The sequence below is a fragment of the Balaenoptera acutorostrata genome, chromosome X (assembly GCF_949987535.1).
Source record: "Balaenoptera acutorostrata chromosome X, mBalAcu1.1, whole genome shotgun sequence".
In the NCBI taxonomy this organism is placed as follows: Eukaryota; Metazoa; Chordata; class Mammalia; order Artiodactyla; family Balaenopteridae; genus Balaenoptera; species Balaenoptera acutorostrata.
The window spans coordinates 5,631,635-5,654,475 of record NC_080085.1 but is presented as its reverse complement, the minus strand read 5'-3'; the positions used below and the strand labels follow the sequence as shown (position 1 = coordinate 5,654,475).

The following is a 22,841-nucleotide window of genomic DNA, read 5'->3' as shown; positions in this document are numbered from 1 at the left end:
AAAAGCCAAGCTATTTTCTTCTTTTTCCTCTTGTGGGAATCGTAGCAAGCTTCAGGTGATACAAAGAACGCGTGTTTGGATACAGCAGCAGGCGATGGATTGAGAGAGCTACAAGTTCCACCTGAATTAGATGATAAATGCATTGATTTTTACTATCAAAACTCACTGTTTGAATTTTATGTTTGAATGATATGATTTGAAATACCTAATGAAATGTTGAGCTGACAAGTAAAATTACTTTGTGACTTAAGAGATTAGAATATTTTCACTCCCGTCTCTCACTTATACATTAATAGTCATTCCATCTTAGGAAAATATTTTTCTATAATATTATTATACTCTTGTGTAGACTTAAAAAATAGAAAGGGAGAAGCTGATAATCCATGCCTGAATTGTCACAAATTGTCAATGCCAACGCAGATACATCAGGCTTGCAGTGGTTAGAATACCTCTTCTTGTTGGTAAGAGAACAAGGTTGGGAGCAAAAGACTATCATCCTATCATGAAACAAGAGGGGAATTCTACCCACAGTTACTACCTTCTCCTTGAGTCTGGCCGTGGCTACTGTATCTACAGTGGCCGAGCCCCGGATGTTTCCTACATCCCGCCCTGATTTACTTACCACTGTTCCGCATACGTAGTTTACTGCTCTGTTTACTTAGTTTTTGTCTGTCTTCCTTCACGAGAGTGTAAGCTCGGGCTGGGGGGGTAGGAGGGTCCAGGGACTGCTGTTCTGTCCACTGCTGTATTCCCAGCGCCTGGCAGTGTCATCTCCGTCAACCTGTGCTCCGTGAGTGAATGGGAATGAATAAATCAATGAACTAAGATGGCATCTATTAAAAGAATGAAGAAGCTGGATCCTTCATGTTCAATGACCTGGACAAAACGTAATTCAGCTCGTTAGTGGCCCAGCTGGGACCACAGTCCGGGCCTCTAACATTCTGCTTGGTAGCCGTGCCCGCCTCCCCCAACGCGAGATAAAATCACCGTCTTAATTCCTTTCGTGTGGGAGTGTCGTGAGCTGAATAACGTCCCCCAAAGATGTCCACGCTGTAATCCCCAGGACCTGTGAATATGGCGTCTCACACGGCAAAAGGGATTGTGTAGATGGGGTGAAGGTGAGGGTCTTGATGGGGAGGTGATCCTGGGTTATCTGGGCCGACCCAAACTAATTTCATCACATGCGTCCTTAAAAATGGAGACGTTTGCTGGTTCTGAGATGCAGGAGTCTTTGTATGAGGAGGGCACTACGGGTGCTCCCCTCGACAGCCAGTGAGGCAGAGGGACCTCAGTCCTGCAGCCGATGGAACTGAATGCTGCCAGTATCTGAATGAGCAGGAAACCAAGTCTCCCCTTGAGCCCGCAGGAAGGAATGCAGCCCTGCCAACACCTGGATTTTTTTGCCCAGGTGGATCCGGCCCGTGCTGGATCCCGACCTCCAGACCCTAGGATCATACATTCATTTGTGTTGTTTTTAGCCTTTCGATTTGTGGTAACTTGTTATAGCAGCCATAGCAAACTACTGCAGTAAGCAAACAGGACTTTTTTGATTTGCTTTGTTTTGGATAATAAGTACTCAGAGAACTGGTGTAATTCCTTGAGTTCATTGAACAGAAGAGAACTAGTTGGCACAAATGTGTAATACCTTGTAAGGAGAATAATTGGATAATTAACATGTATCCTAGGTTATGCGAGAAGCATTCTAAATGTTTGGTAGAATGCGCTAACCTTTTGCAGACGCTCAAAGAAGGGAAGGGTGGATGGTTCCTTGACAGCAGAGGGTGGCTATAAAAATGTATGAAAAGGGGAGGGGCTTCCCCGGCGGCGCAGCGGTTGGGAGTCCGCCTGCCAGTGCGGGGGACGCGGGTTCGCGCCCTGGTCCGGGAGGATCCCACGTGCCGCGGAGCAGCTGGGCCCGTGAGCCACACCTACTGAGCCTGCGCGTCTGGAGCCTGTGCCCCGCAACAAGAGAGGCCGGAACAGTGAGAGGCCCGCGCACCGCGATGAAGAGTGGCCCCCGCTTGCCGCAACTAGAGAAAGCCCTCGCACAGAAACGAAGACCCAACACAGCCAAAAATAAATAAATAAATAAATAAAGTAGCTATAAAAAAAAAAAAAATGTATGAAATGTATGCCTGGAATTCTCCTGGGCATGCAGTTCAGAAAGTAAGGCTGGTGAAGACTGCAGGAGGGAGGGAGAAGGATATGGAGGGAAAATAACATATCTCCCCCTGCCCCCAACACACACACACGCTGGGCAGTGACATGCTGTGTTCTGATGAAGGAGGCCAGTGGGAGACCGCTGTCTGGGGTGGTGGTTCTGACCGCCTCATCCAGTGTCGGGGGAGAGAAGAAAGGCGCCGGCCACTCCCCCACCTCCTTAGCTAGAGGCCGGAGGGCGCTGAGTTCCAGAAGCCAAGAGGAGAAGCAGCCCACAGTTTGTAACTGGCGTCTCCGGGGAGCTCTGCCTGCCTGGCTCTGATCCCTCAGCCTTGGGTTTAATGTCTATGATCTGGGAAGTCTGTAGGTGACAGACGGAGATTAAGATTGAAGCCAGAGGTAGAACATGTCAAGGATCAATTGCTAGCCAGGACAGGAATGTGGGAGAGTACTAAATATTGGTGATTTTTAATCAATGCCTCGTTTATTCTCTTAATTACTAGAATTTTTTGTTTGTTTTTAATGCCAAGCTCTTCATTATCCACAAGCCGACTGCTGCCTTTTATTACACATAGGCTGTCTGTGTACCTGAAAATCCAACTAGAAGCCTGTACCTCAAAGTGTGTGTGTGGCTGTCCGTGTGTCTGTGTCTTGTTACACTGTCTTGGATTATCACTTTTTTTTTTTAACATCTTTATTGGAGTATAATTGCTTTACAGTGGTGTGTTTCTGCTTTATAACAAAGTGAATCAGTTATACATATACATATGTTCCCATATCTCTTCCCTCTTGCATCTCCCTCCCTCCCACCCTCCCTATCCCACCCCTCTAGGTGGACACAGAGCACCGAGCTGATCTCCCTGTGCTATGCGGCTGCTTCCCACTAGCTATCTATTTTACATTTGGTAGTGTATATATGTCCATGCTACTCTCTCACCCTGTCACATCTTACCCATCCCCCTCCCCATATCCTCAAGTCCATTCTCTAGTAGGTCTGTGTCTTTATTCCCGTCTTGCCACTAGGTTCTTCATGACCTGTTTTTTTTTTTTCCTTATATTCCATATATATGTGTTAGCATACGGTATTTGTTTTTCTCTTTCTGACTTACTTCACTCTGTATGACAGACTCTAACTCCATCCACCTCATTACAAATACCTCCATTTCATTTCTTTTTATGGCTGAGTAATATTCCATTGTATATATGTGCCTCATCTTCTTTATCCATTCATCTGATGACGGACACTTAGGTTGCTTCCATGTCCTGGCTATTGTAAATAGAGCTGCAGTGAACATTTCGGTGCATGATTCTTTTTGAATTATGGTTTTCTCAGAGTATATGCCCAGTAGTGGGATTGCTGGGTCGTATGGTAGTTCTAGTTTTAGTTTTTTAAGGAACCTCCATACTGTTCTCCATAGTGGCTGTATCAATTTACATTCCCACCCACAGTGCAAGAGTGTTCCCTTTTCTCCACACCCTCTCCAGCATTTATTTCTAGATTTTTTGATGATGGCCATTCTGACTGGTGTGAGATGATATCTCATTGTAGTTTTGATTTTTGCATTTCTCTAATGATTAATGATGTTGAGCATGTTTTCATGTGTTTGTGGGCAATCTGTATATCTTCTTTGGAGAAATGTCTATTTAGGTCTTCTGCCCATTTTTGGGTTGGGTTGTTTGTTTTTTTTGTTACGGAGCTGCATGAGCTGCTTGTAAATTGTGGAGATTAATCCTTTGTCAGTTGCTTCATTTGCAAATATTTTCTCCCATTCTGAGGGTTGTCTTTTGGTGTTGTTTGTGGTTACCTTTGCTGTGCAAAAGCTTTTACGTTTCATTAGGTCCCATTTGTTTATTTTTGTTTTTATTTCCATTTCTCTAGGAGCTGGGTCAAAAAGGATCTTGCTGTGATTTATGTCATAGAGTGTTCTGCCTATGTTTTCCTCTAAGAGTTTGATAGTGTCTGGCCTTACATTTAGGTCTTTAATCCATTTTGAGTTTATTTTTGTGTATGGCATTAGGGAGTGTTCTAATTTCATACTTTTACATGTAGCTGTCCAGTTTTCCCAGCACCACTTATTGAAGAGGCTCTTTTCTCCACTGTATATGCTTGCCTCCTTTATCAAAGATAAGGTGACCATATGTGTGTGGGTTTATCTCTGGACTTTCTATCCTGTTCCATTGATCTATGTTTCTGTTTTTGTGCCAGTACCAAACTGTCTTGATTACTGTAGATTTGTAATATAGTCTGAAGTCAGGGAACCTGATTCCTCCAGCTCCATTTTTCGTTCTCAAGATTGCTTTGGCTATTTGGGGTCTTCTGTGTTTCCATACAAATTGTGAAATTTTTTGTTCTAGTTCTGTGAAAAATGCCAGTGGTATTTTGATAGGGATTGCATTGAATCTGTAGATTGCTTTGGGTAGTAGAGTCATTTTCACAATGTTGATTCTTCCAATCCAAGAACATGGTATATCTCTCCATCTATTTGTATCATCTTTAATTTCTTTCATCAGTGTCTTATAGTTTTCTGCATACAGGTCTTTTGTCTCCTTAGGTAGGTTTATTCCTAGATGTTTTATTCTTTTTGTTGCAATGGTAAACGGGAGTGTTTTCTTAATTTCACTTTCAGATTTTTCATCATTAGCGTATAGGAATGCGAGAGATTTCTGTGCATTAATTTTGTATCCTGCTACTTTACCAAATTCATTGATTAGTTCTAGTAGTTTTCTGGTAGCATCTTTAGGATTCTCTATGTATAGTATCATGTCATCTGCAAACAATGACAGCTTTACTTCTTCTTTTCCGATTTGGATTCCTTTTACTTCTTTTTCTTCTCTGATTGCCGTGGCTAGGACTTCCAGAACTATGTTGAATAATAGTGGTGAGAGTGGACATCCTTGTCTCGTTCCTGATCTTAGAGGATATGCTTTCAGTTTTTCACCGTTGAGAATGATGTTTGCTGTGGGTTTGTCATATATGGCCTTTATTATGTTGAGGTAGGTTCCCTCTCTGCCCACTTTCTGGAGAGTTTTTATCCTAAATGGGTGTTGAATTTTGTCAAAAGCTTTTTCTGCATCTATTGAGATGATCATATGGTTGTTATTCTTCAATTTGTTAATAGGGTGTATCACATTGATTGATTTGCGTATATTGAAGAATCCTTGCATCCCTGGGATAAATCCCACTTGATCGTGGTGTATGATCCTTTTAATGTGTTGTTGGATTCTGTTTGCTAGTATTTTGTTGAGGATTTTTGCATCTATATTCATCAGTGATATTGGTCTGTAATTTTCTTTTTTTGTAGTGTCTTTGTCTGGTTTTGGTATCAGGGTGATGGTGGCCTCATAGAATGAGTTTGGGAGTGTTCCTTCCTCTGCAATTTTTTGGAAGAGTTTGAGAAGGATAGGTGTTAGCTCTTCTCTAAATGTTTGATAGAATTCACCTGTGAAGCCATCTGGTCCTGGACTTTTGTTTGTTGGAAGATTTTTAATCACAGTTTCAATTTCATTACTTGTGATTGGTCTGTTCATATTTTCTATTTCTTCCTGGTTCAGTCTCGGCAGGTTGTGCATTTCTAAGAATCTGTCCATTTCTTCCAGGTTGTCCATTTTATTGGCATAGAGTTGCTTGTAGTAATCTCTCATGATCGTTTGTATTTCTGCAGTGTCAGTTGTTACTTCTCCTTTTTCATTTCTAATTCCATTGATTTGAGTCTTCTCCTTTTTTCTCTTGATGAGTCTGGCTAATGGTTTATCAATTTTGTTTATCTTCTCAAAGAACCAGCTTTTAGTTTTATTGATCTTTGCTATTGTCTCCTTCATTTCTTTTTCATTTATTTCTGATCTGATCTTTATGATTTCTTTCCTTCTGCTAGCTTTGGGGTTTTTTTGTTCTTCTTTCTCTAATTGCTTTAGGTGCAAGGTTAGGTTGTTTATTTGAGATGTTTCCTGTTTCTTGAGGTAGGCTTGTATTGCTATAAACTTCCCTCTTAGAACTGCTTTTGCTGCATCCCATAGGTTTTGGGTCGTCGTGTCTCCATTGTCATTTTTTTCTAGGTATTTTTTGATTTCCCCTTTGATTTCTTCAGTGATCACGTCGTTATTAAGTAGTGTATTGTGTAGCCTCCATGTGTTTGTATTTTTTACAGATCTTTTCCTGTAATTGACATCTAGTCTCATAGCGTTGTGGTCGGAAAAGATACTTGATAACGATTTCAATTTTCTTAAATTTACCAAGGCTTGATTTGTGACCCAAGATATGATCTATCCTGGAGAATGTTCCATGAGCACTTGAGAAAAATGTGTATTCTGTTGTTTTTGGGTGGAATGTCCTATAAATATCAATTAAGTCCATCTTGTTTAATGTATCATTTAAAGATTGTATTTCCTTATTTATTTTCATTTTGGATGATCTGTTAAAGTCCCCTACTATGATTGTGTTACTGTCAATTTCCCCTTTTATGGCTGTTAGTATTTGCCTTATGTATTGAGGTGCTCCTATGTTGGGTGCATAAATATTTACAGTTTTTATACCTTCTTCTTGGATCGACCCCTTGATCATTATATAGTGTCCTTCTTTGTCTCTTGTAATAGTCTTTATTTTAAAGTCTATTTTGTCTGATATGAGAATTGCTACTCCAGCTTTCTTTTGATTTCCATTTGCATGGAATATCTTTTTCCATCCCCTCACTTTCAGTCTGTATGTGTCCCTAGGTCTGAAGTGGGTCTCTTGTAGACAACATATATACGGGTCTTGTTTTCATATCCATTCAACCAGTCTGTGTCTTTTGGTGGGAGCATTTAATCCATTACATTTAAGGTAATTACTGATATGTATGTTCCTATTCCCATTTTCTTAAATGTTTTGGGTTTGTTATTGTAAGTGTTTTCCTTCTCTTGTGTTTCTTGCCTAGAGAAATTCCTTTAGCATTTGTTGTGTTCCTGTCTTGCTAGTTGTTTGGCATAGGGTGTCCAGCACTGTAGCTTGCTGGTCGTTGAGTGAAGCTGGGTCTTGATGTTGAGATGGAGATCTCTGAGAGATTTTCGCCATTTGGTATGACGTGGAGCTGGGAGGTCTCTTGTGGACCAGTGTCCTGAAGTTGGCTCTCCCACCTCAGAGGCACAGCCCTGATGCCTGGCTGGAGCACCAAGAGCCTTTCATCCACACAGCTCGGAATAAAAGGGAGAAAAAATAGAAAGAAAGAAAGAGGATAAAATAAAATAAAGCTATTATAATAAAAACTAAGGAAAAAATTATTAAGAAAAAATTTATTAAGAAAAAAATTTTTTTAATTTTTTAAAATAAATTTATTAATTTTTTTATAAAAAAGAAGAAATTATTAAGAAAAAATTTATTAAGAAAAATTTAATTTTTAAAAATAAAAAATAAGAAAAAATTATTAAGAAAAAAAGATTTTTTAATTTTTTAAAATAAAAAATAAGGAAAAAATTATTAAGAAAAATTTATTAAGAAAAAAAATTTTTTAAGTAAAAAAAAAAAAAAAAAAGCGGACGGACCAAACCCTAGGACAAATGGTGAAAGCAAAGCTATGCAGACAAAATCTCACCCAGAAGCATACACATATCCACTCACAAAAAAAGGAAAAGGGAAAAAATTAATATATCCTGCTCCCAAAGTCCACCTCCTGAATTTGGGATGATTCGTTGTCTATTCAGGTATTCAACAGATGCAGGTACATCAAGTTGTTTGTGGAGCTTTAATCCACTGCTTCTGAGGCTGCTGGGAGAAATTTCCCTTTCTCTTCTTTGTTCGCACAGCTCCCGGGTTTCAGCTTTGGATTTGGCCCCGCCTCTGCGTGTAGGTCACCTGAGGACGTCTGTTCTTTGCTCAGACAGGACGGGGTTAAAGGAGCAGCTGCTTCGGGGGCTCTGGCTCACTCAGGCGGGGGAGGGAGTGGTACGGAGGAGGCGGGGCGAGCCTGCGGCGTGACGTTGCAGCAGCCTGAGGCGTGCCGTGTGTTCTCCCGGGAAAGTTGTCCCTGGATCACGGGAACCTGGCCATGGCGGGCTGCACAGGCTCCTGGGAGGGGCGGTGTGGAAAGTGACCTGTGCTCGCACACAGGCTTCTTGGTGGCGGCAGCAGCAGCCTTAGCGTCTCCTGCCCGTCTCTGGGGTCCGCGCTGATAGCCGCGGCTCGTGCCTGTCTCTGGAGCTCCTTTAAGCGGCGCTCTGAATCCCCTCACCTTGCACGCCATGAAGCAAAGAGGCAAGAAAAAGTCTCTTGCCTCTTCGGCAGCTGCAGACTTTTTCCTATCACTTGTTTTTTGTGCATCTCCCAGTGTTCCTATTTAGGTCTGTCATTCCCTGATGGTGACCTCTGAGGCTAATTATGTTTGAGCCTCAGTTTTCTCAACTGTGAAATGGAAATGAAAGCTAATCGGTGTTACCATGGCGAGTAAAGTGAAAAAATCATGTAAAAGTGTGCGTGAAATAGTCAAGTTCTATAAGCTTGTTAATTACAGTCGATATTTAGTAAATAATGAACAAATAAGATAATAAGCCACATACGTCACTGGTCAGCATCCCTGTGTGAGTCTGTCATGAAATTTTAAGGTCCCACCTTTCTTTTTGCAGACTGGGTAGGCTTCACCCTTTCTTAAACATTTTCTTCTTTTACCCCTTATCTTTGTTCATGAGCAGCATGCTCACCTACATCTCTAAAATCTCGGGAAATGGATTACGACCAAGTTTTGCTGCCTTTAGGCATCTGATTTTATACCTCTTCAACCATTGACCTGGTGTACATTCACCAATGTGCTTTTGTGTGATCATTCATACTTATATTAACTTCACTTTTGGTGGCATGAAAAATTATTCTTTCATCTGATAGCTGCAGTGATAGTTGATTATTTTCTGAGAACCTCTTTGGACCAATTATGTGGTCCAAAGACTCATTTTATTTGGGATTGGATTTCCATAGTATTTGGGATCTTATGTCCATGGTGATTTAATTCAGTGCTATGGTTTGAATGTTTGTGTCCCCCCCAGATTCCTGTGTTGAAATCCTAACCCCCAATATGATGGTACTTGGAGGCAGGGGTCTGTGGGAAGTGATTAGGTCATGAGGGTGGAGCCCTCATGAATGAGATTAGTGCCCTTGTAAAAGAGACCCCGGAGAGCTCCCTCACCTCTTCCACCATATGGGGACATAGAAGTGGGTTCTCAGTAGACACTGAATCTGCCAGCCCCTTGATCTTGGACTTCTGAGATTCCAGAACTGTGAGAAAATAAACTTGTGTCCTTTCTAAGCCACCCAGTCTGTGGTATTTTGTTGTAGAAGCCTGAGCAGACTGAGACAGGAACTTGGCACTGACAGGTGAGGATGCTGCTGTAACAAATACCTAAAAGTGTGGAAGTGGCTTTGGAGCTGAGTAACGGGCAGGGCCTCAATGAGTTGAGAGGTGCACGTTAGAAAAAGCCTGCGTTGCCGTCGGTGATTCTGGTGACGACTCGGAAAGAAAAAAAACAAACCGTAGAGAGAGCCTCCATCTTCTTAGAGAGACCTGGATAGTAAAGGCCATACTGATGAGGTCTCAGACGGAAGCGAGGGAATGTTATCAGACAATGGAGGAAAGGTCACCCGTGCTATACATTGACCAAGAATAGCAGGATTATGTTCATGTCCTCGTGTTCTGGGGATGGTAGAACTTGCAAGTGATGACACTGGATATTTGATGAGGTGATTTCTAAGCAAAGTGTTGAAGGAGCAGCCTGGTTTCTCTTGGCTACTTAGAGTAAAACGCAAGAAGAGAGAAATGACTTAAAGATGGAATTGTTCCTTAGAAGCAAAGCAGAACTTAAAGATTTGGAACATTCTCAGCCTATGCATACTGGAGAGAATAAGAGAGCCTGTTTAGGACACAACAGGAAGGGTGTTGCCATCTGGCCAGATAACCTTGTGATAAGGAGGTTCGATGAGTTGGCCGTCTAGACAGAAGCCAGGACCTATATGTAGTCGAAGACCATGGACAAAGGCGATTCAGAGATCATCAGGGCGGCTCCCTTCCACCAGAGACCCCCGAGTGCCAGGACCCCCGCCAGCACAGGGCACTCCAGAGACATCCCACTAGGGCAGTGCCCTACAGAGCCATGGGGGTGGGGCTAAGCCCCACATTGCCCCGTAACCCCATACTGTAGAGCACTGATTCTAGCCCTGGGGAGCGTCGGCCAGGAGGCCCAGGCACAGAGGCAAATACTTGTCATGGGTCCTTAGCAACTCCTTGATTTGTGGGCCCGTTTACATATTGTGCCCTGAATGTCCCAATGTGTACGTCTTGTACCTCAACTCACTCATTTCAAGCTCCAGATTTTATTCTGGGCTATCCTTCTTCAGAAGGAAACATGCAATCAGGAAATCCAAACATATTTCAATATTAGCCTCCCGCAACGCATACTTAGGGAAGTAAACCCTTTATTTAAAAGAAAGTCGTATGTCACCTCCACAACTCAGCAGGAATGACTTTGAAATTAACCGTGCCACGGAGGGATAGTGTTCTGGCACTTGTCTGAATTGGTACAAATCATCGAATTTGTGTTTAAAACTGATGCCCGGGCTTCCCGGGTGGCGCAGTGGTTGAGAGTCTGCCTGCCAATGCAGGGGACACGGGTTCGAGCCCTGGTCTGGGAGGATCCCACATGCCGCGGAGCAGCTGGGCCCGTAAGCCACAACTACTGAGCCTGCGCGTCTGGAGCCTGTGCTCCGCAACAAGAGAGGCCCGCGCACGGTGATGAGGAGTGGCCCCCACTTGCCGCAACTAGAGAAAGCCCTCGCACAGAAACGAAGACCCAACACAGCCAAAAATAATTAAAAAAAAAAAAAAAAAAAAAGTGTTTAAAACTGATGCCCCGTGTTTGTGCTCTGAGATGGTCTTTTGACATCCATGAATGCTCTTTGACACACATACACCCAGGAAGGCATTCCTGCAGAATGGTGTCCCTCTTGGGAAGAAGAACCCTGTCTCCATTGCCAGGATGTCCTGAATTTCCTTGCACACAGCAAGCATGCTCTTGCAGCAAGACCTTCTCACGTTTAGCCCCGTGAAGGTGAAATAAGGACTGAATTTAAGATTGGTCATTATCTTGAAGACTGGGTAAGATAAAGTTGAATCTGTCTTTGAATTTCAACTACACCAGCAGGTTCTGAATACACAGCCAGATTCTCATTAAACTCCACAGTCAACTTTAGGCATAAATGAAACTGGTTGAGAATTTATTCTCTAAGGAAGCCAGGCCACATAATTTTCTAAACACCCCTTTTCTATAAAATGTAAAATGAAAAGAGCTAGTCTGAACGTGTATTGAATACACACTTGGCAATGCTTTATACAGTTGCTACAGGAAGTCGCTGACTTTTGTTTTTATCCTTGTGTATTTGGTGAGAAGGAAACAGAAACCAAATCAATGGTTTAACATACATGTAATTCTTAAAGTGCTGGGCTAAGTGACAGGGCAGGAACACTAACTAGGTCCCTGCCTTCTGTGTTGGTGTCCTCAACCAAAACAGTCTGCAGACATGGCTAAATGTCCCCAGGGGGCTCAGACCGCGCCCTCCCCGCCCCCCCCACAACTTGAGAACCTCTGCCCTAGATGTATCGATATTTGTTGGTGAGAAAAATTTCACTGGAACACCAGTGAGGTAAGACAGTAAAAGAGCATGTTTAGGCATAATAGTACATATTTCATGAACTGTCTCCAGCCTTAGAAAATCCTGTTTGCTTGCAGTAAAATGGCAGTAAGCTGACATCGAAGAAGACAAGCCGCTTAGTTCCTAACTATCAAAAGCTAATTTTCCCACTAACCATAGTTTGATATACAAATCACTAGCCTGTATAAACTGTGACAGAACAAATACACTGATTTTGGGGGGAATGACGGGTATTTTCCAGTTCACTGCACTTTTCATATCAGTTCAGAGGATTCTTGCTGTTACTATCTGTATCAAAGTAATTGGATAGCATTTTTCATCTAAACAGCTCAAAAAGAGTTCTAAGCATTAACTTGTGAACTTCACATTATAACTTGACACACGGGAGGTAAAAACCCCACATAATTCTGTTTCTAAGGGTAGTGATTTTTTTTCTTTTTTCTTTTTTTTTTTTTTTTGCAGGCCACACGTCTGCTTGTTATAGTGAAGTAAGTCATTACAGTTATAGAGTGTGTTTGGCCATTTAAAGGCGTCTAAGTACTGTAATTTCCCAATATGTGTGCTATCCACAAATTGTTTCAGTTATCGCTGTGGTGCAGTGTTGCATGTTTGCCGAATAACTTCATTAAATAGCTGCATTGTGCTTGCAGAACGTACCTGGGGTCTGTAATTATTTTTTTAAAGGAGTAGCCAACCGATGATAGGGCCAGATTAGTTAGGGTGAAGGCAGTGACCGTAACTGTGAACAGCCTTGCTCTGGAAAATACTCAGCTGCCCAGGTCGGGGCTACCAGGGGGCTGACGAGGTTGGGCCTGAAGAGGCTTGGTTTCTATCCTGTCGGCCCCGCGGATGGATGTGATCTTCCGCACATCACCAGAGGAGACGCTCACTCCTGCTTGGCATCTCTGTGGAGAGGGCGTGGGTAACGTCACGGGGCCACTCTGTCACGCCCCACACCGAAAGCTGAGGTTTTGAAATGAATGCCTAAGTGGGGGGCTCGTTTGCATTGACCCTTCTTAGAAGGCTGAGAAATCCTGTGCAAGGGTGTCGTCATACCGTGGCTTCATGCTTTGCTCTCGACACGTTACAGTTCTGAACACCTGAATTTTCACTCCACACGGGGCCCAGAGGTTGTGTAGCTGATCCTGGCGCCCAGCATCAGCCCGGCACAGCAGAGATGTGCAGTAGCACCTGGCGTGATCCCTTCCTGTCTCCTGCGGGAGTCCCTTTGTTGTGCTTTGACACCATCGAGTTTGCTTCTACTCCAGTCCGAAGCCCCGCCATGCTTCTCGGGCCAGCTGTCAGGGGCCCGTGGCTGAGGCCGCGCTTGCACCCAGGACCGACGCCCTGGCGCTCACGTCCACAGCAGCATGGGAGGGTGCTGTCTCCCCACCACGGAGGGTCTTCATTCCTACTGTGGAGAAGGGGGCGTACCTGCAGGTATCAGGAGCATCAGGCTGTGAAGGAGATGCAGACCCTTTCCCCGTCTGCGGGATCTTCGGTCACGAGGAGCCATCGCATAAGAAAGTCTGTGCCAAGTCCCAGCGGTGTCGCAATGCAGTTGTGTCAGGTCGCCGCCCACAGAGGAGTGTCCTGTAGAAATCACGTTATGCTGGCGACTGGGTCTCTCATTTACTTGCACTTCAGAATAAATCAGCTATTTATTTTTATTTATTTATTTTTTTTATTTTTGGCTGTGTTGGGTCTTCGTTTCTGTGCGAGGGCTTTCTCTAGTTGTGGCAAGCGGGGGCCACTCTTCATCGCGGTGCAGCGGCCTCTCACTATCGCGGCCTCTCTTGTTGTGGAGCACAGGTTCCAGACGCGCAGGCTCAGTAGTTGTGGCTCATGGGCCCAGTTGCTCCGCAGCATGTGGGATCTTCCCAGACCAGGGCTTGAACCCGTGTCCCCTGCATTGGCAGGTGGATTCTCAACCACCGCACCACCAGGGAAGCCCAAATCAGCTATTTTTTAAAAATTTTATTGGAGTATAGTTGCTTTACAATGTTGTGATAGTTTCAGGTGTACAGCAAAGTGAGTCAGCTATGCATATATATATATATCCCCTCTTTTTTGGATTTCCTTCCCATTTAGGTCACCACAGAGCATTGAGTAGAGTTCCCTGAGCTATACAGTAGGTTCTCATTAGTTATCTATTTTATACATAGTATCAATAGTGTATATATGTCAATCCCAATCTCCCAATTCATCCCATCCCCCCCTTTCCCCCCTTGGTATCCATAGGTTTGTTCTCTATGTCTGTGTCTCGTGTTTCTGTTTTGCAGATAAGATCACCTATACCATTTTTCTAGATACCACATATATGTGTTAATATACATTATTTGTTTTTCTCCTTCTGACTTACTTCACTCTGTATGACAGTCTCTAGGTCCATCCACGTCTCTACAAATGACCCAATTTCATTCCTGTTTTATGGCTGAGTAATATTCCATTGTACATATGTACCACATCTTCTTTATTCATTCCTCCATTGATGGACATTTAGGTTGCTTCTATGTCCTAGCTCTTGTAAATAGTGCTGCAATGAACACTGGGGTGCATGTCTCTTTTTGAATTATGGTTTTCTCTGGGTATATGCCCAGTAGTGGGATTGCTGGGTTTTGAGAGCGGACCTCAAAAATCATACTTATAGCATTCTTTCTTTGGGGTAAATGCCCTCTGATTTCTAAAGAATTCTAAGTGGATGATGTACAAATCATTTTGGGGACCATAATCCAGTTCTGAATAATATCTACTTGGAAAAAAAAATCTCGTGGACTCTTTGACAACAAACAGCCATGGAGTCTTCAATTATCAATTGAAGGATTGGACCTTAAGTATTCCATATCTAATACTGTATCTTTCCAAATAGAACACTAGCGATTTGAAAACTGCATTGCAGAATAAAACTTGTACATGTCAGAAAAGCTCCCAGAGCTCAGCTTCTTCTGTAGGAAGAAATGGTAATATTTTAAATGGCAATCTTTATCGACTTTTTAAATGGAAGATAAAGTATAATTGGTGCCCCTCCCTGCCAGTGTCTCATTACATATCCAGGCCATGTAACTAGCCCATGAAATGTGCTACATTCTGGTGACATAAATGAAAACATCCCCTGAGCTGTAATAACCAGAGGGGTTTGTTTCTCTGGAAGATAGAGTGAAACTTTCAAATAATTCTTACAGTGTAGGATAGAACATCGTAAATAACTTACTTGCAACCTATACACACCCAGGAATTCAGACTTACCTGGACTTTAATTTTGTAATGACTTGGCTGTCTACAATTAAAGTGCCAGTATTACTCGGGGGAAGTGGATGGAGTTGGAGAACAATGAATTGTGCATATCTCTTTAAGGTCTTTTCCGATATCAATAAATGTTATCTTCTATTTAAGTGTGTCCCACTGTGCGCTTGAAATACATGGAACTTATTTCATTTTTATAGTAAATTTTTGTACGTGTAAACAATTTTAATTTCATAGTAGGTGACATGAACTATATCGTAGGAATGTTAATGCGTCCTTTCACAAGCTGTTTCTTTATCCGTCTAGGTCCTGTTAGCCAGCAGCTTCGTGCCCGTTTACGCAGGACTAAAGCCCGTGGAATACAAAGGGCAGGTAAGATGCTTACGACTGACAAATGATCAGTAAATCCCGTGTTCATACGCTTCCTTTGAAAGATCCAATTGTATTATTATTCTGGTAGCTCCAACTCCATTTGTATGCCTTGTTTCCCCATAGTTTTGTTTCTGTTTAGCAGAAAAAACAAAAAAAATCAAGTGCAGGTGCTGTGGTGCCCTATCGCCTGCACAGCACACCTACACACACACCGGTTACCAGACACAGTATCTATTCAGCACACACCAGAGTTAAAAGTTGTGTGATCAAACACAGTAGCTATGTAATACATAAACCGGAGATATGCATCTCAGAACCAGATACAGTATCTATTTAACCCACACCAGAGACACGTACTTTGTCATCAAATACCCTGTCTCTTTAACACCTACTCGAGGTCAGGCACATATCCATGGATGATTAATGCCATTTGTTTTATATATACCTGCTATGTACGTACTCATGCATAAATGTGTACAGGAAAAGTGCTTAATAGCTGTCCTTCATTCTTTCACTTTGAAGGCCTAGCAAAGGGCCTGTGCTCAGTGAATGCATGATCTCAACCAAGGAATTGACTTCTGCAAATCTCTTAGCTAATGTGATTGGGGATCCGTCCATGTTCTGACCTTGTCAGGCCTTGTGATTTTCTTTCTCTGAGTTTTCCTGGTCATTCCCGCCTTTTTCTGTGCTTCTCATAGGATTCTTGGCCCCAAGCAGTCTGCCCTGGGATGGTTGTCTTAAACGGGCAGATGAGGGGGGATGAGGCTGAGTAACTGCATGAGGCCATGTAGATGGAGAGCCTAAGAGTGGGCCATCAGGTCCAACTTGGACTCTGTTTATTACCTATGTGCATACAGTATGTTATTTGCAGCGATGGGCTTACATGCTGTAGGCTAAAACCCTCTTTGTGACCAAGTAGAAACGTAATATACATTGAATTTTTAAAAGCAGCATAAAATAAACATAAGCTCATGGAAACCCAGGTGTTTTTTTGTTGTTGTTGTTTTGGGTTTTATTTTCCTATTTTGGATACTGCCTCTCAGAGCTAGCAGATACTCAGTTACCAAGGAGTATGATCTTTGCTGTCATTTGAAAATTTGAGAGGTATCCCCCTTTACATAATGATTTTAAAGTAAGTTGGGCTTCCCTGGTGGCGCAGTGGTTGAGAGTCTGCCTGCCAATGCAGGGGACACAGGTTCGAGCCCTGGTCCGGGAAGATCCCACATGCCGCGGAGCAACTGGGCCCGTGAGCCACAACTACTGAGCCTGCGCGTCTGGAGCCTGTGCTCCGCAACAAGAGAGGCCGCGACAGTGAGAGGCCCACGCACCGCGATGAAGAGTGGTCCCCGCTTGCCACAACTAGAGAAAGCCCTCGCACAGAACCGAAGACCCAACAGAGCCAAATAAATAAATAAATAAATAAAATAAATTAAAGTAAGTTAAGTAGCATTTTCTCTTAGAGCCGTAAAAAATCAACATTTATTTTTACATATAAATTTCAAATACAGATGCTATCAAAATCAACTTTACATTATGGTTATGAACTTTAGTTTTATGATCTGAAATGTAATGATTTTACTTCACGCTATTGCTTGATAATATATAATCATGACAGAAATGGCTAAATGGTAGAAAAAAATATGCAAAATGCTCAGGTGTTTCATGAGATTGTATACGATCATGAAAAGGGGATTCAGAATCCAAGAATCAACAGAATTGCTGTTGTGATGGATAAATTAAGAGGTGGTGACTGAGAACGTGGGATGTAGGTATAGTAAGGAAGTGATGGAAAGGAGGTGGGGGGGGAAGGAGGGATGGAATCAAGGCTAGAACAGAGCTGAGTCCCAGAAGCCTAGTATATTCTAAGACTATGCTGAACATTTCCCGTGTTTAAATAGTAATAACTGTATTATGAAGGAGGTGCGGGTGGTAATGGCTCCTAGTTTCTTCCAACATATAGTGTCCTCTCTTCCTTAGTAACAGAAACCCAATTTTTTTCTGGGCCTGTTACTGTGTAGCTAAAAGGCCACATTCTCCAGCTTCCCTTGCAGCTAGGTGTGGCCATCCCCTTATGTGCTGGCAGTGAGAGGTAGGCCGAATTACTGTGGGACTTACAGGAAGGGAGGTTGTGTACCTTTCTTTCTTTCCTGCTGCCTGGAACTTAGATGTGATGACCAGAGCTCTGGCAGCTGTTGTGGATCATGAGGTCACAGATCACACCCTAGATAGAAACATGTAATGAGATGGAAAGACCTGGGCCCTGAGTGACTTGAGGAGGGGGACCTTACTAGTCCACCTTCTGTATTTCTTTTACCAGGAAAAGTAAAACTTCCTGTTTTTATTGCTTTCTATTGGATGCATTAGAGTTCACTCCCATGTGCTGTGGGGATTATTACCTCTGTATTTTACAGATGAGGAAATTGAGTTGTAGAAACATTCATTCACTTCACTGAGGTCACCAAGCTTAGTAAGGGGGCAGCTTTCCCAGGATGATCTCTAATGTTTGCATCTATGCTGTGCCTCTTGCTTTACTTTGCCTTGGTCATTCCTTTAAAAAAACATCTCTCTTATTTTATTCCTGTCCCGCCCCATCCCCACTGTTCCAGGTGTATGACCGGAAGCCTAGGAATAGTTAAAGGGTGAGACGTTCTCAGTTGAATTTCCTGCTGTGTGATTGAATACTTAGACAGGAACATGAAAGGGCAGCCTCCATTGAACAGGGAATGCAGCACCTGGAGGTGTGAGAAAAAAGGGACCTTGGGAGGCGGGACACGGCCTTGCTGATGACTGACATCTGTGCACAGTTGGCATGTCATAATTACTCGTTGAATAGAACCTAACGTCTCCAGAAGGCGTTCGGTTTACCTTGGGTGTTTAAGGAAGCCCAGGAAGAGGGGCCCCCGTGCACACAGTGATGGGCAGTGTGGTCCTCGGAGACCTTGCTTCGTGTCTACAGCTACACAGTGGCGACTTGCCAGTGCCCTTGTGTGCTTGCTATGGACTCTGTCAGCCCCCTCCCCTCCCTCAGCCGAATACGCTTTCTAGACCAGGTGAGTCTGTAGAATCGCTCCATTTTCAGGGAAGTGCGAACTTTGCTTTAAATGCAGTGTTTTGCTGTGGGTGTGAGCTTTTCCTAGTTCCATAAAACTTTGTGTCACGCTTTCTCCTGTTCTGGGTTTTGATGGTTTTGTGGAGGTCAGGTTTTGATTTGCTGGTTGGCCTCGGTGGTTTTTTTGAAGCGATGGAGGTTGCAGCAGCAGGGGGGCAGAGAGAGCTCAGCAGCACTTGGGTTTGAGGCCGAGCCACAGGTGTCCTGAGCTGCTTCTGCATGCAGCTCCTGTTCAACCCGCTGACCACTCATCCCCACGTCCGGTGTCACTTAGCTATGGAACGTACTGGGTTTTACTAATACTTATTTGTGGGCCTGATATTTTTATTGAAAAAAATCTTTTATTAATCACGTAGAAGTTTCATACTTTCATAAGACTTAAAATTGACTTAAGCCACAGTAAATAACAGCATGATTCCTTCCTAAACTGTCTACCAGTTGTTTGAAGTGGTACAACATCTTGGAAAACGGCTTGCTTTTCCTAATTTTTTATTTTTTGAATTTTTAAAATTAATTAATTAATTAATTTCTAAATTTTATTTATTTATTTTTGGCTGCGTTGGGTCTTCGTTGCTGTGTGCGGGCTTTCTCTAGTTGTGGTGAGCGGGGGCTACTCTTCATTACGGTGCACGGGCTTCTCATTGCAGTGGCTTCTCTTGTTGCAGAGCACAGGCTCTAGGCACGTGGGCTTCAGTAGTTGTGGTGTGCTGGCTCAGTAGTTGTGCCGCACGGGCTTTGTTGCTCCGCGGCATGTGGGATCTTCCTGGACCAGGGATCCAACCCGTGTCCCCTGCATTGGCAGGCGGATTCTTAACCCCTGCTCCGCCATGGAAGTCCCTGGTTTTCCTAATTTTTTAAAACGTTTTTGTAGCTTTCTCTGGCTTTATCTTAGGAGACTGTTTTTAGCACCCTACTTATACTAGATATTCATTAACAATTGAATAAACGAATAAATGGAAATAAATTGAAGTTCAATCTTATCATTTTTACCAGTGGATTTTCCTTCAGTGTACATGGCCTCTTTCCAGTGATTGAATAAGCTGTGGGAATGTGCCTACTTTCAGACCACGTTTTCACAGGTTCTGGTCATCAGTGTGGAACAAGAATAAGGATTTTCAAGAGGAGCTCTTAACTGATCAGTTTTTGGTTTTGTTTTTTAATATTTATTTATTTATTTATTTAGGCTTTGCCGGGTCTTAGTTGCAGCACGCGGGATCTTTTTAGTTGCAGCATGCGAACTCTTAGTTGCGGCCTGTGGGATCTAGTTCCCTGACCAGGGATCAAACCCGGGCACCCTGCATTGGGAGCTCGGAGTCTTACCCACTGGACCACCAGGGAGATCCCTGATCAGTTTTTTGTTTGTTTGTTTTTTTGTTTCATTTTAAGACATAGCATTAGTGTTGGCAAGTGACTATTTCATTGTTATTTTGATATTTTAATCTATGGAGCTGATACATGCAGATCACAAGAAGAGCTATAGGTTTGTTTTTTGCTCTGAGTTAGATTTCAAGTAATATTTTAACAGTGTATTGTATAGAGACTATTTGTCATTGTATTCTAGTCATTGAGCCTTTTGCATGGGTTATGAATTATTAATCTTTTCATTATTGGCATATCTGTGGGGAAGAGAACTGTAGAATACTCTGTTACTATGTATTTATATACAATTATTACTACAGTCCTTTGGCTTCTATTTCTTCATGATTTAGACCTGTCACGAGGATACGTAGCTCAATCACTGTCATAGCAAACGGTAGTGGCTAGCTGGACGACCAGCTAGGTTTGGCTTGATGGAACTCTGGTTATCAATTTACAGCTATGCTGAAATAGAAGCTCTTATTTTTCATCGGCTTTTTAAATTCTGCAAGTCTATTTGATTTTTGAAAAAATAGGTTAGTTTTCCAGGGAACATCTTCTATTATTAATAAATAGCACTTGTAGAATTTCAGCTGCTAGAGTTTCCTGAAATTTGGGTATATAGAATCACCATTTTTGAGCAACCTTCAGAAATCCAAAAATTAAGTCAGAAATTTACCAAAAATCATTATTTAGTATAAGTCAGTACTGCAGGTTTTCTCAACCAGTTTTTAATTTTTAAAATTTTATTTATTTTAACCTGTCACCCTTTCATTAAAAAATCTCCTATGTCTCTTGTCCCCTCCTGTGTTTCTTCATGCCAAATGGTAGATTCTGACCTGTGTCCTGGGGGGGTGGGTATCTATTTTACATAAACATGCTCCCTCTCCCTTCTCCCCCTCCCCCTTTCTCCCTCTCCCCCCACCCTCTCCCCCTCACCCCTCCCTCCTTCCTCCCTCTCACCCTCACCCCCCCACTTTCTCCCTCTCCCCCTCCCCTTCCTCCCTCCCTCTCCCTTCTTCCCCTTCCTCCCTCTCCCCTCCCCCTTCCTCCCTCTCACCCCTCCGTGCTTCCACCCTCTCACCCCTCCCCCTTCCTCCCTCTCCCCTCTCCCCCCTCCTCCCTTTCCCTCCTCTCCCCACTCTGTTTTGAGTCATGCCCAAGAACCTTCTGTAGGCGTGACTGTTTGTTCTCTGTATCATGACGGCAAACAAGGTATGTCTGTAACTAAAATTTTTTTTTTCAAACCTCCTTCACTTCCCCTGGTCCGCCTCCCCCCAGCCCTGCAGAAACAGTTCTGGTGTTCCCCGCCTCCACTGTATCTTACAGTGTGTGAGGAAGAACAGTGAGTGTGGAGTGAATGGACCAGCTCCACCCCTTTTGCCAGCGTGCTTTCCATCGGGGCTGGCAAATATTTTCTTTTCGTTTTTTTTTTTATTGAAGTAAAGTTGATTTACAGTCTTGTGCCAATCTTTTCTCTACAGCAAAGTGACTCAGTTATACACAGAGACATTCTTTTTTCATATTCTTTTCCATTCTGTTTTATCCCAGGAGGTTGGATATAGTTCCCTGTACTGTACAGTAGGACCTTGTTGTTCATCCATCCTATACATAATAGTTTGCATCTGCTAACCCCGAACTCCCAGCCCATCCCTCTCCCTCCCCCGCTCCCCCTTGGCAACCACAAGTCTGTACTCTGTGTCTGGGGGTCTGTTTCTGTTTCGTAGATAAGTTCATTTGTGTCAGATTTTAGATTCCACATATAAATGGTATCATATGGTACTTATCTTTCTTTTTCTGACTTACTTCACGCAAATATTTTCTGGAAGTATCAGATACTAACCACTCTCTGCATTGTGGGACATACTGTCTGTATCAGCACAACTCCTCAACTTTGCTGTTTTGTGGGAAAGCTCTGTGAAGTGGGAAATGTCATGGCTGGGTGCCAATAAAACTTCATTTCCCGAAGCAGGTGGTTGCCCAACCCCTGACCTAGAACAAGTAACCCTGCCAGCATCAATTTCCTTTTCTGTAAAATGAGGAAACTGAACATACTACTAGCATGACCCTCCTACCCAATAGGGTCATAGGAAAGATCAAATTAAATGATACATGAGAGGCTGTTTAATAAACCATTAGGCCCTGTGCCATGGTATTTATAATAATTATAGATATAAATGTCTCATTCAGTCTTCCAAAAAAAGTACTTTAAAAATTTATTTTATTGAAGTATAGTTGATTTACAATGTTGTGTTTAATTTCTTCTGCACAGCAAAGTGACTCAGTTATACACATATATACATTCTTTTTCATATTGTTTTCCATTATTCTTTATCACAGGATACTGAATAGAGTTCCCTGTGCTCTGCAGTAGGACCTTGTTGTTTATCCATTCTATATACACTAGTTTGCATCTGCTAATCCCCAAACTCCCAATTCCTCCTCCCCCACCCCCCTTCCCCCTGGCAACCACAAGTCTGTTCTCTATGTCTGTGAGTCTGTTTATGTTTTGTAGATAAGTTCATTTGTGTCACATTTTAGGTTCCACATGTAAGTGATATCATATGGTATTTGTCTTTCTGACAAAAATATTTTTTGTTGACTTCGTTTTTGAGCAAAATGCACTTAAAGCAAATTCAGCCCTGCATCGCGGTTCCATCGTGAGCATATCGCAGTGTGGAATGCACATCCAGGCGCACATTGGGTGTTGCGGAAGGACTTGCTAGATGAACAAATAAGCCCTTTCAGCTGAAGTGACCACCTCAGGTTTTAAAGTTTCCTCTTTAATTATATAACAAGAGTTGCTGGACTTCGTGAGCCTCGCATGTACCCGTAACATGTCATGTGTAAGGCAGAGGTTGACATGTACTGACAGATGAATACCCTGCCGGGCTTGGGTGTGACAGGTGCCGTTACCCTTTAGAATAACTGCATTAGCTG

General features: G+C 42.9%; 1 protein-coding gene across 19 annotated transcripts in view; it reads left to right on the top strand.

Annotated features, from left to right (window-relative positions):
• The window catches only part of PNPLA4 (patatin like phospholipase domain containing 4), a 124,162-nt gene that overhangs the window by 8,284 nt on the left and 93,037 nt on the right, over positions 1-22,841 (top strand). For all 19 annotated transcript variants that reach the window (XM_007174244.3, XM_007174248.3, XM_007174250.3 and 16 more), the window contains exon 5: positions 15,371-15,436. In XM_007174244.3, the coding sequence (XP_007174306.2) occupies positions 15,371-15,436 (66 nt within the window). The remainder of the gene's footprint in view (positions 1-15,370; positions 15,437-22,841) is intronic.